The following is a 19,290-nucleotide window of genomic DNA, read 5'->3' as shown; positions in this document are numbered from 1 at the left end:
CTTAATCTTGACCTAGTAGTTATGATCGTACAGTAGCATTGTAGAACTAACTATGAACAGTAGCATGAGAAATAGAGAAATCAGGAACATATTTAATTCTTTTTAATGTCTCAACTCACTTCATCACTTAAGCCTTTTTATCCTCAGACCTTTATAACTTTAATTCATAAATCTTACATTACCATCTTAGACCTTCCATTTTCAGACCTTTATACCTTCCATTCTCAGACCTTCATAACTTGCATTTATCCACCGTGTTAGACCTTTCCATCCTCAGACCTTCATAACTACATTCTCAGACCTTCATAACTTGAATTTATCCACCATGTTAGACCTTTTCCATCCTCAGACCTTCCTAACTACATTCCCAGGCCTTCATAACTTACACTTTTCTATCTTCACATAGATAGACCCTAAAATACCTGTTCCTGAAATCTGTTTTGCTTTAAGCTGGCAAGACTACCAGTCGTCAAAAGCATCAGAGTTCTTGAGAAGGATAAGATTTTACCTGAATTAATGATTAAAGAATAACAGAGACTTGCCAGCAGGCTGCATGGACAGCCATTCTCAAGGTCCTCCATCCATAGTAGTGGGCTGCAGGACACCTGCCTTCCTGCTGATAACTTGTGACCTGTGGATTACAGACTATAGGAAGACTCGCCTACCATTGGCCCAAGCAACTTGGGGAAAGTCGATTCCACTGTCATCTTGTCCATGGTCTGGAGTACCTTGTAGCAGTTGAGGTGAAGGGCAGGGTTGCTCAGTGACCAGCGTTGTCACTTACTCGAGATGGAGTTTCTTCAGTGCCCATCAGTCTTCTTGGAGGAAATGGGGTGGAGCCAGCAGCTGGCCTAGCTCTCTGTTATAAAAAGCTTTTTAACAAAACATTTTAAATGCCATATTCTCTAGATCTCTGAGCATTTGAGGGCTGTCTGTTTAGTATCTCAGCTGTTAAAAGTTTGCCTTTAGTTAGAGAAAAATCCCTTTTTGTATAAAAAAGCTGTACCTTTGTAAACGGCTTATAGGATGAACTGAGTGGTATAAATATTTTTTAATTTGAAATAGACCTTTATGATTTTAAACTTTCATCATTTAAAGATACATGAGTTAAATTTAAGTTGTATAGACTTAGCTTATATTTTAAGTATATTTAAATTAGACCTTTATGACTTTAAATGTTTACCATCATTTCAAGATACATAGCAATTTAGAAATATGAGGCTTAGAACAGTTTAATTTAAGTTGTATATAGAGTTAGATAAGTATAAAGTTAAATTACAGGTACAGAGACAAGCAGGACTGGATAACAGTAAAAGGGGGAACCAGAATGCAATCTCTGATCCGTACATTGTAGCAAACAGACAGGAGACTTAAAGGGACAGAGTAGACTTAAACAGAGGGCCCCGGAAAGACACATTATTCCATAAACACCCATAAGCAACAGGGCCAGTGAAAGAAGAAATCACAGACAAAAATAAAATGCAAAAAAGAATCTGACAGAAATAAAAAATCCGGCAGACAGGTTTGCTGGCAAAGGCTGCTGGAGTGGGGGTACCTACAGTTAGGTCACATGACCAAGATGGAGGCCCCAGGTCAGTCCATATAGCCAAGATGGCAGCGACCATAAGCCGCTTTTTTGTCTGTTTACCTCCTTATTGGCTGCAACCAGAAAGGTTCCTTATGCATTTCCCATGGGTGAGGCAAGTGGAAAAACGGCAAAAAGCTCCTCTCCGGATGCCCGTTGGCCCGTGGGAGTTACCAGGGGCCTGGCCCCAAAGGGGACACAGCTGTCCCCGAAACCGAAAAAGGACCCAGTGGTCCAAGGCAAAACACACCTCTCCCAGAGCAAGGTGCTAGGAGATGCAACCAACAAATGAAAGAAGAAATCAGAGACAAAAAATAAAAAGCAAGATGTCTGGCAGCAGTGCCTGCCTGTGCAAGTCACTGAACTGAGTGGGCAGGGCTAAGCTAGGTCACGTGGTCAGGATGGCAGCCCCCAGGTCAGACCACATGACCAAGGTGGCGGGCCCCCGTAAGCACATTCTCAACTGCTGAAAGAAGTTTTTCTCCATGAGTGAGTCAGTAAGATGTGTGAAACCAATAGGATACCGGAGTCCAAACAGCACAACATCAAACCTCATTCGTGTGGAAAAATGAAAACAAACAAAAAACTCTCAGAGCGTCTCAAGCAGACACTGCGAACCAAGAAGAAACATGGTCAGAGATAGAACAGAAGATGAGGGACATTCCCAGGTGAAAGAAAGTTCCCACTGGGAGGCAGAAGAACTTGGCTCATTTACCTACTCGCTGGCAGTAACCGAAATGTCCTGTAAAATGTATTCCCCATGGGCGAGGCCAAAAATGGCAGATTGCTCTGTCTGAGAGCACCCAGCAGAAAGCCCGAAAGAGGCTCAGTAGTCTGAAACCAAAAAATGGACCCTGTAGACCAAAAGGCAGTGAACTCCAAAATGGAGTGCTCAGGAGTATCTTACCAGATTGCAGCGAACAGGCAGATGAGTGAGTTCCAGAGATCCTTAGTTTGAAAAGTGGTGAGTTGAAGAGTACAGAGTTCTGGCATCTTAGGCCGCTGCAGGCAGGAGGAAGTGTCAGAAAAAAGAAAAACAAAACAAAACAAAAAAAACCAGGATGGAAATGGGTTATGAGTTCACATTTTAGGATACCTGAAATTTCCTGTGCCCCTGGCAGGAGAGTTTACAGAGAAAGCCTATCCCACCAGCAAGCTTCGTGAGAGCTTACGGAGAGAACCTAAACTGAGTTGGGCGCCAAATGTTATGTTTTTGTTTAAATTAAAGATAAAGAAAAAGAGAAAAAGAGGTGGATGAGGCATGTTCAGTTTATCATATGCCTGGCAGAGTAGGGAGACTAAGAGAGAAGAGGAACAGGGGTAATGGCTGACCGCCATGGCCAGTCGCCAGAGAGAGAGAGAGAGAGAGAGAGAGAGAGAGAGAGAGAGAGAGAGAGCGCACATAGGTGGGAGAAGAGAGAATGAAGCAGAGAGAGAGTAGAGAGTAAAAAAGAGCGAGCAGCAGGGAAGTGGGGACTTTTAAAGGGAAGACTACGCATGCCCAGAGTCCTCAGCAGGCCGTAATGCGTGGTGGGTGACATGGTGATGACTGACATAGTACGTTTTCCTGTGCGTGCCCTGACTGTTGTCAGGGGGTGGGGTCTGTCTCTTAAAGAGGTAGAGTTGACCAGCATTAAAGCCTGAACCTTTCATTGAGGACCTGTACTTAGACCATAAACTGGTGGCAGGTCAGGAATATAAACTCATGTTGCTACCCAGCCCATTGTTTGCTCCCAGATCATATTCTTATGAGACATCACAGCAGGCCACGGTTGGGTCCTTTCTGTATCCCGTCTTGTAAGAGTGGATGCAAAATATATATTCATACCACATATGAATATGGATATCCTGGGACTCTGGTGGGTACCCAACTTCTGAAAGCTGAACAACTCTGTAATAATAATAACAGTAATAATTATTATTTAGGCAGGACTCAATCTTGAGATGGCCCTGCCTCCTGAGTACTGGGATTGCAGGCTAACCATTGTAGTGTTTCATTATTCTTGCTTTCAGTTCTCCTGACTCCTTAAATTTCAACTAATTAATTAGTTATTAATTAATCCTCTTACCCATATCCCAGGCTGTGGACTCAAGCAATTATCCTGAGTTCTTAAGTCACAGGTGTGCATCGCCACACCTGATTTCAGCAGTTTACCTAGCAGATCTCTCCTAAGCCATGTCCTGTCTCGGCCAACATAGATCTGACACTGTAGATGCTCGAGTCTAGAGGAAAGGATAGAGCAGCCTTGCTGTGAAGGTTCAACTCTAGATAGCAATCAGTGCCTTGAGGAAAGATGAAACATCTAGACAGATAACGGGAGGCAAGAATTTGTTTTTAGCTGCACGGTTAGTTAGGGAGGGCTGCACCATGGATATGACATTTAAGACATGAGTAGACTGAGGACATAAAACCTGGAGAACTCTGCAGGAAAATGGTCTAGGCAGAGTGATCACTGTACTTCTGGGATGCTCTGGAACAGGGATAGATTTGTTCTTTTGAAAAACTAAGTTTGGTCAAGGGTTATCAGCAAGGCAGAAAGCAAGAGGCCAAGTGGTAAAAGAGGGAGAATCTGGTTATGCCAGTTCGATAGCTATGATCAGGGATCTTGAAGTAAGAGGAAAAACAACCTGGCTCTCTTCCAGGCTGTCTTCAGTTCTATCCATACCGAAGCTCTTCTGTCTGTGACTTTGGGTAGGTTGTCTGCACCCTGAGCACTTACCTCCTTTCTTTATCTGTGAATTGGAAATAAGTGATAATGGTGCTTTGTGAGTAGCAGGGATTGGATTACACAGCATTTGGTGATGGGTGAACATGTCTCTCCCCTCACCCATTTTAATTCACTCTCAACCCAATGTGTGTAGAATCTGTTCCTGGATGAGCTTTCTCCCCTTTCCACCCCACAATGTGCGCCCCAACCCCCTGCCATCCCAGAGGAGAGTGGAGCCTGGGATGGGTCAGTCCTTTCCAGGGAGAGCTACAGAGAGTTGCAGGGTGTTTCTCTTTTCCTTCTTTTCTTCGTTAGGGGCCAAATGGAGAGTGTAAAGCCCAGAAATCTCCCTGCCAGAACCCACAATGTCACATCCTAAGACTCTTGTTGACTGCACACTTGTTCCTTCTGAACACACTGGGAGTTTTTAAGCCCTTTGTTCTCTGTGCACCACGACCTTCAGGTTGGGGTGTAGTCCTGGGTCCCCATGTTCCCAGCTCTCATTTTCCCACATGGGTGGCACTATCGGTCCTTCAAGTCACCTTTCAAACATCCTTGCCACCTTCTCAAGTCATTCATTTCATCCTCTTCAAGCTGTGGCTAGTCAGCTGCATGTGCCTGCACAGGAGCGTGCTCAGTGCCCAGTGTTCATCCGAGTCTGCCTTCCTTCCTGGGGCTGAGGATAACCTGGTCTATAACATGGATGCCAACAGAGACTGGGTTTGCAGGATCATCCAGTCTCTTGCTGAGGATGAATCTTACGGAACCAGCACTTCCTAACTTGTGAGAAGGGGGAGGTGCTGCTGTGGACAGGGAAGTCTCTTGTCATGTTTCCAAGGATGGACAGCCCTGCCTAGACACAACCTCAGACAGCCTTTCAGCATTCTGTGCTTCTTCTTTTGTGGCTCCCCATCTTGCCTCCAGGGAATCCCTCCTCCTGGAATTCTGTTAGGCTTAAGGATCCTGTGGGTTAGCGGTAACAATGAAAACGCTCAGACTGTTGAAATACTGAATCATAAAGTCTGGCTGGGGCTGGCGGCCTGCCAATAGTATCCTGATGGCTTCTGCCATGGGCTTGAAATCCACTGAGTATGGGGTCTAAGGTACGGTGATGAACTATCAGAATTCTGTGAACTCACATAAAGTAAATGAGTATGTATGTCAGACAGTCAAAACTCACAGGCCATTCTTCCCTGGGGGCATCTGGTTTTTGTTACACCCTAGTTGCTGTAAATAGCAGCTTTTATTCATCAAAAGTTTGAATTTTGGATTTGGAGAGAAGGCTCAGCAATTAAAAGCATGCGTGGCTCTTACAGAGGACTGAGTTCAGTTCCAAGACTCTGCATTGGGAAGGAGCTCCCAGCCTCCTATGACTCCAGCTCCAAGGGGGATCCCATACCTCTGGCCTTCTCAGAGACCTTTGTTGACAATCATATGTGCACGCACACGAGCACACACACAATTTAAACAGTAATAATGTTAAAACAACAAAATTCTAAATTTGAACAGAGGTGTTCTGGACCAGAGCCTTCCACATGGCCACATGTGGAAGCCCTGTGTACCTTCTGATGACATGGGTCACACGAGATTTCCCACTCAGCAGACGTGAGGTGAGCACTGGGAATGGGCTGTTAAAATGGAAAGCCACTCCCACATGGGTTCTAGAAGAGGAAGGAAAGTCACATCACACAGTGGCAGGGCAGATAGAGGTGCAGTCACACAGGATAAGGGGTGCCCAGAATGGGGGTGGGACAGTTAAAAATCTCAACTTTGACACCAGACCACTGTACAAAAGTCAGCTATGCAAGGGAGTCCACTTACAGGCTCTGCTGTCTTCCAATCTTTTGCTGTTTTTTTTACCTCTTTGTAGGGCTGAGGATAGAACCTGTTATCTTGTGTGTGCTCTGCAAGCACTGTACCGTCGAGTGTCAGTCACCGAAGTGTCTCCCTTCATAACTTATCCAAACTATCAGAATTAACTGTGACTTCATCTTTGAGGCTGGCTCTCCCCCCGCCCAGCCCCCATCCACTCCTCTGCCATGGGATAGAGTGCTAAACACAAAGGGCTATCACCACAGATAGTAGTGACATGTGTGACACAGCTGCTGATGTCACCGTAGATAGTAACTCGTGATGCAGCGGTACTGGATTCCGGTTTTTACTGGTTTGGACCAAGCAAACACAAGCTCTTGTACCTATCTTGCCCTTCTGTGAGTTTCATTTGTCTTCACTTCCAACTCCTCTTCTACTGGAGTGGCCACAGGGTCTCTGTTCTCTTCAAGGTCCCTGTAGTGTCCTTTGTGATAGAACTCAGAATCTGTTTTCATTCTAACCCAAACCAGAAACCCAAGCAAGTGGTGTGGTCAGAGCTAGGCTTGCTTTCTACTGGTTGCATTTTCCTTCCACGCTGTCAAGAATAGTTCAGATCGCATGGTGATTGCCTGTGAGGTCTGAGTGGGCCTCTCTCGTGCCCGCCAGCTGCCACCTCCTGTCTTGCTGTCACCGCTTCACCCTCTTGCAAAGAGGTCAGTAACTTGGCCCTTGTGCTTGGGAGCTCTGGAGCCCATGTTTCTGAGCTAAAGCAACTGTTTATTCTGCTTCGGGCTGTAATGGTAGAGGCTTTACCCCAGGACTCAGGCCCTATCTCTTGGGGAGCATCTCATGTTCATCACTCAGCATTCCGCAGTGCCATAGTTTGATGGATTTATTTTACATTTCATTTTTAAATTTTAATTATTAGAATGAGGGGGGAGGAAGGAGAGACAGAGACAGAGACAGAGACAGAGAATGTGCCCATTGCATGCATGTGGAGGTCAGAGGTCAGAGGTCAGCTTTTAGGGGTGGGTTCTCTATTCTCCCATAGTTTCTTCCACATTGTATGCTCCAGGCTAGCTGGTCCTCCAGCTTACAGGAAATTCTGTTTCTGCCTCTCGTTCCGCTGTAGGAGTTCTGGGATGTTATGGCATTTATCTTTTAAAATGTGGTTTCCAAGGATGGAACTCAGGTTGTCATGCCAGCGCAGCAAACACTTTCACTCACTGAGCCATCCTCCTGCCCTCCCCCCTTTAAAAGATAGTCTCTTGCTATGTACCTCTTATTGGACAGGTACTTCCTCTGGAGCCCAGGGTAGCCTTGAACTCACTGCAATCCTCCTGCCTCAAACTTCCAAGTGCTGCAAATATAGGATAAATGCAGTACATCTAGTTGAGTTTTTTAAAGTATAGAATCTCAGTGAGTAGATTCTTTAGCTTCAGTACATTGCTGGAAGGTTCATCCTCTGTCAGGCAGGTTCAACCCCTGACCCGCAGGCCATGTGTGATTGGCCAAAAACAGCTACAAATGTGGCCTAACACATAACCATAAACTTAAAACATGACTTTTATGTGTGTGATTTTTGTATGTGGTGTACATATTATGTGTATGGAGGTCAGAGGTCAATCTTGCTGTTTTCCTCACTTTCCACCTTGTTTTATTTTTTTAAGGAGCACACACACACACAACATATGTAATTATATCTATATCTATCTATATATCTCTATATAATGTGGTATATGCATCAGGTTTCTGGGGCTGGAGTTACGAGCAGTTGTGAGCCTCCTAACATAGCTACTGGAAACTGAATTTGAGTCCTTTCTGAGGGCATCCTTGCGCTCTTAACCACCAAGGCATCTCTCTGTCCTTGACCTTATTTTTGAGACATTCTCCCACTGAGCCTGGAACTCAGTTTCTCAACTTTCCAACAAGCTCCAGGGAATCTGTCTCTGCCTCTCTCTCTCTCAAAGCATCAGGGTTACATGTGTGGGTGCCCCTGCACATAGCTCTTTTGCGTGGGTGAGTGCTAGGGTCTGTGACAGTCACTTTACTGAATGAGTAATTTACTGAATGAGTAATATCCCCAGTTAGTGCCCCCCATTTCTTTTTTTGCCAAATTGTTTACATGAATATGGTTTTATCTTCCTTGAGTTCTTCTCTATTACCTACATCAATATGATATAAAAAGGATTTAAAGTATGTACAGGGTTAGAGATATGGATGAGCAAAATGATAAGGTAATTGCCAGGACCTATTTTAGTCTTTTGAGAACTTTCTGTAATTTTTGAAATCCTCAAGGGTCTAACCTTCTTGGGAACAAGCATGAACAGTCACAAACCCAGACACAGACATCACATAATTGAAATTCAGTCACATGTGAAAATTTCATCTTGTAAGCATTCATTTCTATAACCCAGGTGTTGAGGCATTTAAAGTCTTAACAGTTTCCCTTCATCATGAATTGGTTCATGTAACAGAAAGCAAGTACATAGGGTTCAATTTAGAGAAATCAACTGATCAGAAATAAGTTTTTTATGTAGTTAAAGACTGAAATCAAAATGGTTACCTATGAAACAATTCATAGGATATTTTCCACATGAGTTTAGAGGTGCAAACAAAATAGAGATATAATGCTTGAACAGATTGTTGACACTTGTCAGATTTTTTCTCTCTGGAATCTTGTGTAACTAAATGTGTGTTGGCTAAGGATCTTACCAAATCCTTTACAGTAAGATTCCCTTCAGTATGAATTTTCTCAGGCCCTCAAGGATTCTTGTGATATGTAAAAGGCACAAATTTACCACACTGCTTACATACATAGGGTTTCTCTTCAGTATGAATTTTTTTCATGATTTTAAAGGCTGATGATACAAAGATTTTACAGCATTGATTACATTCACTGGGTCTCTCTCAAGTATGTTCTTTTATGACATACAAGATGGCAGTGTTATAAAAAGGCTTTACCACATTGATTACATTCATAGGGTCTCTCTCTACTATCTGTTCTTTTATGATATGTTCCCCGCCCCCATTTCAGTTCTTGAGCAAAGAAACAGCTGGATACACGTGCTGGACACAGGGAAACCAGTATTAGTGCCCGTCTTCTGATGGATTGCACTTGACATTCATGCAGTGTGCTATAAGACAGTACCTGTCTGATAGGGTTGCATTCTGCCTGGATGACTAGAGGGGGCGCTGCAGAGAAGTAGGGAGGTTTTGCGGGCTTCCTGGAACCTGCTAGACCTGGAACCCTGGAAGGCAGACCTAGAAGTAACAGTAAGGGTCACTTTCTCAAAACCTTTCTATGACTACACATCGCCCAGGATAGCCAGCCTCTGCCAGGAGTTCAGCCCCTCTATGCCCAGGGTACGTCGGCAGCAGATAAAAGCTAGACCCTGCGGATGGATGGTGTCAGCTCTGAAAGACCGCACCATCTGAGGAAGTCTTGTCTTAGTAGAGCTGACATTGGCTTCTCATCAGCGCTCCCTCCCCTTTATTGTGAGGCAGTCTCTACCCCTGGCTGACCGGGAGCTCACTGTATGACCCATTCTGGCCTCAAACTTACACCAATCCTGCCTCAGCCAGCTTCTTAAGTGTTGAGATTATAGCCATGAGCTAGAAAACTTAATCAGAGCTTTGAAGGATAGGGTGGGGTCACCCAGGGAGTGAACCCTCCTCTTCTCTCCGATGTCCTGGGCCAGCCCTGAGGCTCTAGTGTTCTTACACTCACTTCTTAGGTGGTAGGTAACCTGGCTCTGGTGAGGAGCTCACATTCTGAATGAGAAATTGTGCATTCAGGAGACTGCTCTCTCTAGACTGAAGAGCGCTGCTCAGCCTTTGCTAGGATTTGGTAATAAGTATCTTTAGAAACACCATGTGACTCTGGGTGGAGCCCAAGCCGGGTCAGAAGCAGCTTTTTCACTCACCACCCCATGAGGTGATGGCAGTTTCCCAGCCTGCAGCTCTGCTCACCCCTAGAGCCCTGACTTCCCCAAGATGAATCGGAGGCTCTTTCCTCAGACCTTATTTTAGTTTCTGCTTTCAATGTTTTCCACTTGTTGCTGAGTCTGGTGTTGAGAGACCCAAATTAAAAAGAGCCACCATGGTCCTGTGTGCCCAAATTGCTCAAGTATGGCAGTGATTTGGGGTAGAATCGGGGTTCCTGGGTGAATTGTAACTATCATACTCTAGAACCTCTGTCTCAATGTCATATGCTAGGTCCTATGGCAAATCCTGGGGACCAGAGGTGAAGATTGCACGCCCACCCATCCAGCCGTAGATGCAAGATAGACAAAATCAAAAGGGGTTATATTGCTTCTTGCTTCAGAAGCAAGATTGCTCCAGCCCCCCTGGCGCCCCCCCCCCAGGGGCAGATCTTGAGGGCTTCACAGAGGGGGTGGTGTTTGGACTAGACTGCAGGGATGAGTGCTGAAGAGGTGGTTTAAGAGGCAGGCACCAGTTCAGGGAGGCTCAGGTGAGAGCTTGGCACTTGCAGGCAGGATTCAGCCTGGGTTTTTGGGCAGTAGAAAACAGTGGCTTTTTAATTAGTGTGTATGAATTGTACCAAACATGTGCACAATGCACTTGGTCTTTCATCTCCCCTCAGCTTCCATTCCCTCTTCCCCTTTGGCTGATCCCCTCTCTGCTGTTTGGATACACAGCAGAGTAAGTGTAGGGGGGTGGCATGTGGAGGCTAGAGGTCAAGGTCAAATGTCTATCACTTTCTACCTTCCTTATAAAGACCTTTTTTTTTTTTTTTGGTTTCTCTGTGGAACTTGCTCTGTAGACCAGGCTGGTCTTGAGAGATCTGCCTGCCTCCCGAGTGCTGGGATTAAAAGCATGCGTCACCCGGCTAGAAAGACTATTTTTGTATGAGAGTTTTGCTGAACCATCTCTCTAACCCCAAGATTTTTACGTGTATGACTGTTTACCTCCATGTATGTACAAGTAACATGTGAGTGCCTGTGAAACTGGCTTTTCACATGGGTGCTAAGTACTTTACCCCCAGAGCCATTTCTGTCTATCTCCCCCCCCCCCCCCCCGCTTCCTGTTGGGAATAATGAGGAGCCATAGGATGGTTCTCACATCAGTGACTTTAGCCTCTGGCCTCTGACTCTACACAAGGGTACTGCACACATACAAAACATGCATGCACATCACATACGGGAAAAATGAAAATAGATTTCAGAGATGTGAGGAAACATGCTATCCTCTCAACACACTCTGATTATAAAATACACCCAGGAACTTTTCAGTTCCATGTTTAAAATATTAGCCAGTTTTGTGAACTCTTCCTGGTACATCTGTGGCTTCCCTCACCATTGGCCTAGAATGACGTTTAACATCTGTCTTGTGCAAGACCATCAATTCTTTCATGGTTTCCTCCCTTATTTCTGTGGATCACATGTTCCTGTAGCTTTTATTCTTTTTTTCTCGACCCGGGAGGTTTCAGTAGTGCTGGCTGGCCTTGACCTAGAACTTACCCTCCCGAATGAGGGCAGGACAGTCATAACATCTGTTTACTGCCTGCATCTACAGTGGGATTATCCACGTCATCCTTGGGAGAACTGAAATGGTGATTTACTCAAATTTTTTGTGGAGCTTATTCTCTCATAAGATCTGGTCAGAGAAGGCTGAGCAGTAACTTTTAGGGGGTGCTCTGACCACCTGCTCTTGGGTGGAAGAGCAACATGTATTTGACCTACAAAATCTATTTTGTCACTGTAACTCTTCAGCTCTAGGTCCTGGGGCACAGCAGGCACCAGAAAATAAAGGAGGTGGGTGGTTTTTGCTTTTGCAAGTTGTAGGTTTTCAGCTGTTTTGTGAGCACACAGCAAGGGCTTTTTGGACTGCTAGTTCCGGGAATGTATTCAGAGAAAGGAAGTTCTTGGCTGAGTCATTGTGGTGGCCACCAGAGACGCATGCAGCAGGAGGTTCCCCTCTTGGGAAGTCCCTCCCCTGGTGACCTGACGGTGTGGGGAAACAGTGGTGATGCTTCTTTGGGGTCAGTGCCAACCACAGTGGCAGCCAGGGCTCCTGACACCGGTGTGGGCAGCCCTTCAGGAGCCAGCAGTGAGGCCACCAGCCTGACATTGAGGCTGGCCAATGGCATGTCTCATCTGTCATGGGAGCTGCAGCTGGGATCACACTGCTTTGGAGTGTTACCATCTACAATGGGGAGGCCCCAGCGGTCTTCCCTGCTCTGCCTGGCTGATCGGTGGCGGGACTGTAGTTCTGTCAGAAGATACTAGGCAAGCAGACTGAAACTGTGCTATTCTTTACATCCCGTTGGGGACAATGCCTCAGCTACACAGGCACAGCTGTTTGTAACTAATCAAGAGGCCTCACACTGGGGTCCTAGAGACATGCTAACCCTGTTTTTCTTTCTCACTGCTTAGCAGAAGAACCCTCTGAACCACTCCCGCCACCATCTGAGAAGACCCCACTAGAACCCACCAGCCCTTCAGAGGAGGCCCCCACTGAGCCACCCCACCTGACCCCACCGCCAGAGGACCCTGCCAGACCGCCACAGACAGGCCAGCGGCCAATATTGCCCCAGAGGCCCCTGCAGCCGCCACCTTTGCCTGCTTGGCCTGGCAGCTCAGGGTTGCCCCTCCTGCCTGGCTCTAGTGGGGTCATCATGGAGACTGGAGAAGCTGGGCCTCCAGGCAGGATGGGGATGGGCATGTCCGGAAGGGGCCTGCCCCAGGGAGTGGACGGACAGATGGGGCAGGGGCCCATCCCTAGCTCGGAAGGCTATGCGGGTGCGCCAGGTAAGTCCACCCTTCAGGAGGCAGAGGATGGCAGGCATAGGATAGCCTACGCCAGCTGGTAATGTGTGTGGGCTGTGGGTCTAGAGTTCGACCTTTAGGGGACAAAGTTCAGAAAGGTAGCTTCGAAGGGCACCAGCGTTTGGAGGAACCCCCTCTCCCCCCGCTGCTGCCCCAATCAGACATGGGGATATCAAGAACACCACAGGACAGCAAAATAAATAAAATTGCCCTGGCCAGGAGTCGAGTAAGGATGCTGACATAGACAGACTTGGGGACTAAAGCCATCTCATCTGTCTGGCTATCCCAGCAGCACTCGGAGGCCAGCACTGGTGGGATTTGTTTCCCATGTGTCTTAGGACATGGCTGCTGGGGACAATGCATAGTCCCTTTAAAACAGATTAGGTTGCACAACCTTCAGGAGCACCTGACCATTGGGAGGGTAGTGATGTGATACACATCCGTAACTGGTTTAGGACCACGACTGTCTGCTAAGATGGGATACCATCAGGGCTGTCGCCATCACAATGAGTCCATTTTCTGTGTTCATCTCTTATGTTCTTCTGGGACTCGGCCTATTTGTCCCACCCTGCTGCTTGTATGTACACAGCTAACGCCACATGTGGTGTGCAGGAAGGTGCGTGAGTTGTGGGTAGATTCTCCTTGCCTGACTGCTTGTGCTCTAAGTGTAAGGTGGCAGGTAAAGGAGCCCACTCCAAGCTGTATTCTTGCTGTTTCTTTAGTGACAGAGGTGCAGTTTGAGCATTTTGGTGAAGGCTGAAAGAGTTCTGTAAAATGCCTGTTCAGGATTTGACATCCTGTTGTTTTTTTCTTTTCTTTTTTTTTTTTTTTCAGGCTACCCTAAGTCACCTCCTGTAGCCACCCCAGGTAAATCTACTCAGCATCCTGAACAGAATTGTTCTTCTTGGTGGTCTCTGCTCTGCACTTTCTTTTTCCTCTGGCATGGGTAGAGCCTGGAGCCTAGCCCTTCCACACCCAACAGCCAAGGTCATGGCCTCTATGAACTGAAGCCTGAGAGTGGCTCAAAGGCAGAATTCTTCCTCCTACACTGTCTCTGTTCATGCTTTCCAAGGGGAGCACTGGGTGGGCTGGGCCCTGTGTGGTCCTAATGAGCTTTCTGGGGGCCCAGGCTTTATTGAATCACAAGCAGCAGCTCCCTAGATGGTTTTCTTTATATACCCAGCACCTACCCCCCCCCCCCACGCAGTACCAACAGTCTCACCTACACATACAACTGTATTCTTTCTTACACACATACTTAGTTTGTGAGTACTGCTCTAGATCCACAATCCCCTTGGGGTCTTTCTTGTGACAAGTCTGTGTGTCCAATCCCCTGGTCTCTCTGTACTTGGTCTGATAAGGGTTGCCTCTGGACCTCTGGCAGGAGGCATAGTGTGCATCCCACTCTACATCAGCACTTTCCATGTACTCTTGTCTCTCTCTGCCCTAGGGGTGCCACTGCCTGCCCTGGTGTCCTTTTCAGCCGGCCTTACCCAGAAGCCTTTTCCTAACGATGGAGGCGTCGTCCTCTTTAATAAGGTGCTGGTAAACGATGGGGATGTCTACAACCCCAACACTGGTGAGTGATTCTGTGTTGCTCTGTCCAAATGCAGGTGCCCACCCTCCTAATCCTGTGTGGGTCCTCTGAGCTGGAGAGGACATAAGCGGCTTTGTCACCTGGCCTCATCACATGGGGGCCACAAAACACACTATCTGTGAATCATCAGGCAGGGACTCCTTCAGAATCTTGTGTTTATGAGAACCAAAAAAAGGGGTGGGGGTGGAGGTGGGGGTGGGCTATGCTCTCTCCAGAAGGGGCTTCACACATTGAGACAGAATTAAACTGTGAACTTTGAAGATGGTCTGCAGCACCCATGCTTGTTTCCAGGGAACCTGTGAAGGCAGTGTGGTAGGGCCTGTTACAAGCTGTGACAACATGGTCTTTCCCTTCTTGTAGCTTGCACTGTCCACCTCCTGATATGCTGGCACAGAGCCCTTCCTGACAGCCAGGCATGGGGCTTCCCTACCCCTTAAAAGCTACAATTCCCTCGTAGGCCATCACTGGCCACCCAGGATGATTTCGTCTGGACCATGGGGCGCCGTCTCCTTGCCTGTAGCAGTTACTGCTGTTTATGTTGACAGGGTCTTCATTATCCTTCTGGTAATTTTTAGCCACTCTCTCCATAATTCCCTGCCTGGTTACCATCTGGCTAAGGCACACACACTGGTTCTGGCATGTCGGTTGCATTAAAGTCACTGGCAGGCCTCTGAGAAAGAATTCAGGTATCCAGACTTTTTGGAGCAAAGCTTAGCCATCCTATCTATGTTTAGTGGTTTTGATTGAGAGTGAGGGGCTCTTTCACTTCAGGCTATGTTGGTTGTAGGGACCACTTGTTCACCCACACAGGCTGGTATCTTCACAAGCAGGCAAACAGTCACCACTTTTCTCATTCCTAGAACTAGTCTCATGAGCAGGTCAATACTATCAAGGAAGTTCCATGTGATGTTGAACTAGGCTTGCACCCATCAGACAGGCAAATAAAAGCTTGGCCAAGTACACTGGGACCTAATCTGTCTTCAGAGTCAGGCACCTCCTGAAAGGATCTAGGAGTTACAAACAGGATATAATTTAAATAGTAAGCATGGAAGGGGGCAGGGTGGCCTCAGGCAGACTTGAAGGCTAGGATCTCAGTACCCTCCCTTCCCGGGATGGAGGCAATGAGTGGCCCATCTCTAGCCACTTCCAGATCATGTGGGCACTGGGATAGTGGATAGCAGGGCCTCTGATCACAAGTGAACATCACCTAAATCCAAGAGGCTGAATCTTCTAGATGAGAGCTAGTATGGCCTTCTTGGGCTGGGTGGTTCAGTGTCTGCCTCTTCTTGGGCTGGGAAAGCTTTGTTTTCAACAGCTGTCTGAGGAATTGGGTCCAGCAGCCTAGCTTTTGTGTGTACACAATGAGAAGAAATGCCCCAAGAGACATCCAGGATTTAGGAAGGTGGTTTTTAACACGGCAGGGGCCGGGTCTTAGTCCTGAGTCTTCAGGGACGCACATGCCATTGTATATGGCAGAGCTGGAATGTTGTGGAACTGGCAGTCTGTCCCAGCAGGGTCAAGGCTGATTTGTTTTTCCAACCTGCTGCTATGTTTAGGCTAGAAGAATCACGTTACTCCAAGTCCTGAACTCTCACCTTTTGGAATGTTACAAGCTTAGGACAGTGGGCTATGAAATGAGGAATACATCAGTATGAGCTGAGTGGCCTAAGTCTGTAGGTGCAGCAGGAGAGGCCACACTGGGGTTCATCTTCATACTGCAAATGAGAGGTTCTTTATGATCCATTAATGGGGTAGGTGGCACAATCTTCCAGGCAGCCAGCCGTCTATAGGTTTGGTGACTGACCATCCTGATTTGTTCAGGACGAGGCAGCCTGCAGTGGCCTTGTGTGACCCTGGTGAAGGCTCCACAGCAGCTCACCCATCTGCCTGCCTCTCTCTTCCTAGGGGTCTTCACAGCACCTTACGATGGGCGATACTTGATCACAGCCACCCTCACCCCCGAGAGAGACGCCTACGTGGAAGCTGTCCTGTCTGTTGCCAATGCCAGTGTTGCCCAGCTGCACACAGCTGGGTACAGGAGAGAGTTCCTGGAATACCATCGTCCTCCTGGGGCTGTACACACCTGTGGGGGCCCAGGCGCCTTTCACCTCATTGTGCACTTGAAGGCAGGAGATGGAGTCAATGTTGTGGTGACTGGGGGCAGGCTGGCTCACACGGACTTTGACGAGATGTACTCCACCTTCAGTGGCGTTTTCCTGTACCCTTTCCTTTCCCACCTTTAGGGAAGTCAGGAGGGGATGGTTGTAAAAACTCCAAAGCTTTAATATATTCAGTTTATGTAACTGGAGCACTGGTCTAGTTTGCTACACACACTCCACCTGCCCCCGGGATAAAGGTCTTACCTCACACTGTAGAGACTTCTACCCTTTAGGAGTTTCCAGACAGCCTTGGAAGTGACACAGGGTTAATGTGGCCTCCATTTTTCTGGAACTCTAACTGGGCAACCAGAACACTTGGCAAGTCCCTTTGGCTGGAAGCTGGCTTCTCCTGGGCTGGTGCTACCTGTGGGTGCTCCCTGACTGGGCTGGGCCCGCTGCAGCTGGAGAACACTGGAGCAGATGCTTCTCTCTACACTGAGACTGCATGGTAGGAGAATTTAAACACTGAAGTGCTGATGTGGCCTGGACCCAGAGTTTAATCTGGGCTGTCCCACACTTGGCTTGCTGTTACCGACTGGGACTCATCTCAGCTCACCTGGGCCCTACTACAAAGGGGATGTAACAGACATTATTTATGAAGCTTGTTGGGCTCCTTAAATGACATGTACAATATAAGTGCAAAGACAGGGAGCATCAATAAAGATGTTAAAGTCACTTTATGTTCCTTCTCTGTATCTGATGCCACCTTATGGATTGGGGGTCAAAAAAACTACCTAGAGAACTTTTTTGTGGCTGTAAAAAGTAATCTTGTGTAAATTAATCCGAACCTTTAAACTGCTACCTGCCAGCTTGCAGGCTGTTATACATTTGGGTTTTGATTTTGTCTGGTAAACACAGACCAGATGTCCTTAAAAGGCCGGTCGGGGCTGACCATGGTCCTGTAGCTTAAGAGGGGCTCTGTTAGGGGAAATGATCTGATTACAGGCTAATGAGACCGACTTCTCATTGCTCCACTGCACAGCTCACTGGCAGAGACAGCACTACCAACTCTGGTTCCTAAGCAACAGGAGGCCCAATATGAAACGGATGGCTGACTGGAAGCTGAGATCATTTGAGAGGACAGGCGTATTAGTCTAGGAGGCCTAGGACAACAATCCTTTCCCAGTAGCTCCACAAAGCTTTAGGCACAGACGGGGCATTTAGCCTGGTGGCTTTTGCTAACCAGGTTTGGAAAAAGCCTGTTAGTCAGCCAGCATCCATAGGAAAGGCAACTCCCCCGGGTCCCTAGTAGAAGGTACAGGCAGGGAAACCCGAGTTTCAATAGCCTTGTCTTGTTCTTAACACAGTTGGCAGACAGAAGAGGCTAATGCTATGAAAATACCTTGGATTTCAAGAGCTGTTGGAAGGCACGTTTTTGAGTTCTCCCTGTTTCTACAGCTGGGGAGTTGGCCACTGAGACTACCAGAGTATCCTGGCCTGTCCTAGCAGTGACTCATGGAAAAATCCAAAGCAGCAGCAGTGTTTTTAGGAAAACCCGGCTGGCACACATGCGTGCTTTTGCCCTTTCTCCTCACACTTTTCTTTGAAGACCCTATTCAGTGCCAAACCAGCCAAGTGCTCAGTGGCTGGAAGGGATCAGACAGGAGATGAATGGCCACTGTACTCCCCATTCCTACATAGGCCTCTCGAGCATCAAATAGCACTTGGCCCTCCAGTGTGTGTGACTTGACTCTGTTGCTGGCAAAGGTGCATTTACCTCTCTATATCAAACAGGCAAAAGGGAATGAAAGCCGGATGGCAGCCCATGCAGGAGACAGGTTTAAAAAGGAAGAATCTGTTTTTTGTTTCTTGTTTTTTTTTTTTTTTTTTTTTTTTTTTTTTTTTTTTTTTGAGAGAGGAGAGAGAGAGAGAGAGAGAGAGAGAGAGAGAGAGAGAGACAAGGATAGGCAGGGCTTGTCTGGGGGAGGAGAATTTGAAGCAGCCCCCCTAAGTCACCACACCCCACAAGTCATGTGCCCATGAGTCAGAGGTATAAAATTAAATACTTACTCAGCTTAAGGCTCTGATGACCTATAAAGAAATTTGAGACAGGGTCTTGTTATGTCTCGCAGGCTGGTCGGGCAGTCCCCCCAAGCAGGGAGGACTGGCATACACCACAGGGCACCATCTTCAAGGTACAGCTTCTGAAGTCAGGGAGCTGTTGGTTACTGGAATAAAGGCAGTACTTCTTATGGACTGGAGCATTTTGCCCAACATGTACCATCACCAAACAGGACTGCCTGACTGACTAAAAACTACAACTAGATGGAACCTCCAAGAAGGAGTGCAAGTGTGCTCAAGGTATATTTTAAATAATTTCCAGATTAGCACGTGGCCAGCATTCCCAGTGACAATCGTTCTTGCTTCCCACACATGTGAAGCATCAAGGGAAGTAGACCCCTCAAGTCCAGGCCTATGGATCTTAAGAGTGACTTTGTCTGGCCCTGGTTGCTTCCTAAACACACATCTGTGTTTTCCTTATGCCATCCTATGATGGGAGGGAGGGAGGGACACATGCAGGCTACAGGGGTTTGGACTGCACAGAAGGACGGACAGGCTGGGTCCTCTGGGCCCATGAACGGAACCCTACTCTGGTCTCACAGCACTTTAAACCAATTTGAGGAAAACCCCGTTTCTT

At 47.2% G+C, this 19,290-nt stretch overlaps 1 protein-coding gene across 1 annotated transcript in view; it reads left to right on the top strand.

The window, feature by feature from the left end:
- Positions 1-16,736, top strand: part of Emilin2 (elastin microfibril interfacer 2) — a 28,864-nt gene extending 12,128 nt beyond the window's left edge. Inside the window, exons 5-8 of the mRNA XM_035438863.1 lie at positions 12,504-12,878; positions 13,731-13,763; positions 14,347-14,475; positions 16,399-16,736. Coding sequence (XP_035294754.1) covers positions 12,504-12,878; positions 13,731-13,763; positions 14,347-14,475; positions 16,399-16,736 — 875 coding nt within the window. The remainder of the gene's footprint in view (positions 1-12,503; positions 12,879-13,730; positions 13,764-14,346; positions 14,476-16,398) is intronic.
- Positions 16,737-19,290: the final 2,554 nt, after the last annotated feature.

This window comes from Cricetulus griseus, chromosome 2, assembly GCF_003668045.3.
Source record: "Cricetulus griseus strain 17A/GY chromosome 2, alternate assembly CriGri-PICRH-1.0, whole genome shotgun sequence".
NCBI lineage: Eukaryota > Metazoa > Chordata > Mammalia > Rodentia > Cricetidae > Cricetulus > Cricetulus griseus.
The sequence above is the reverse complement of the archived record's forward strand: the minus strand, read 5'-3'. Positions and strand labels throughout refer to the sequence as shown.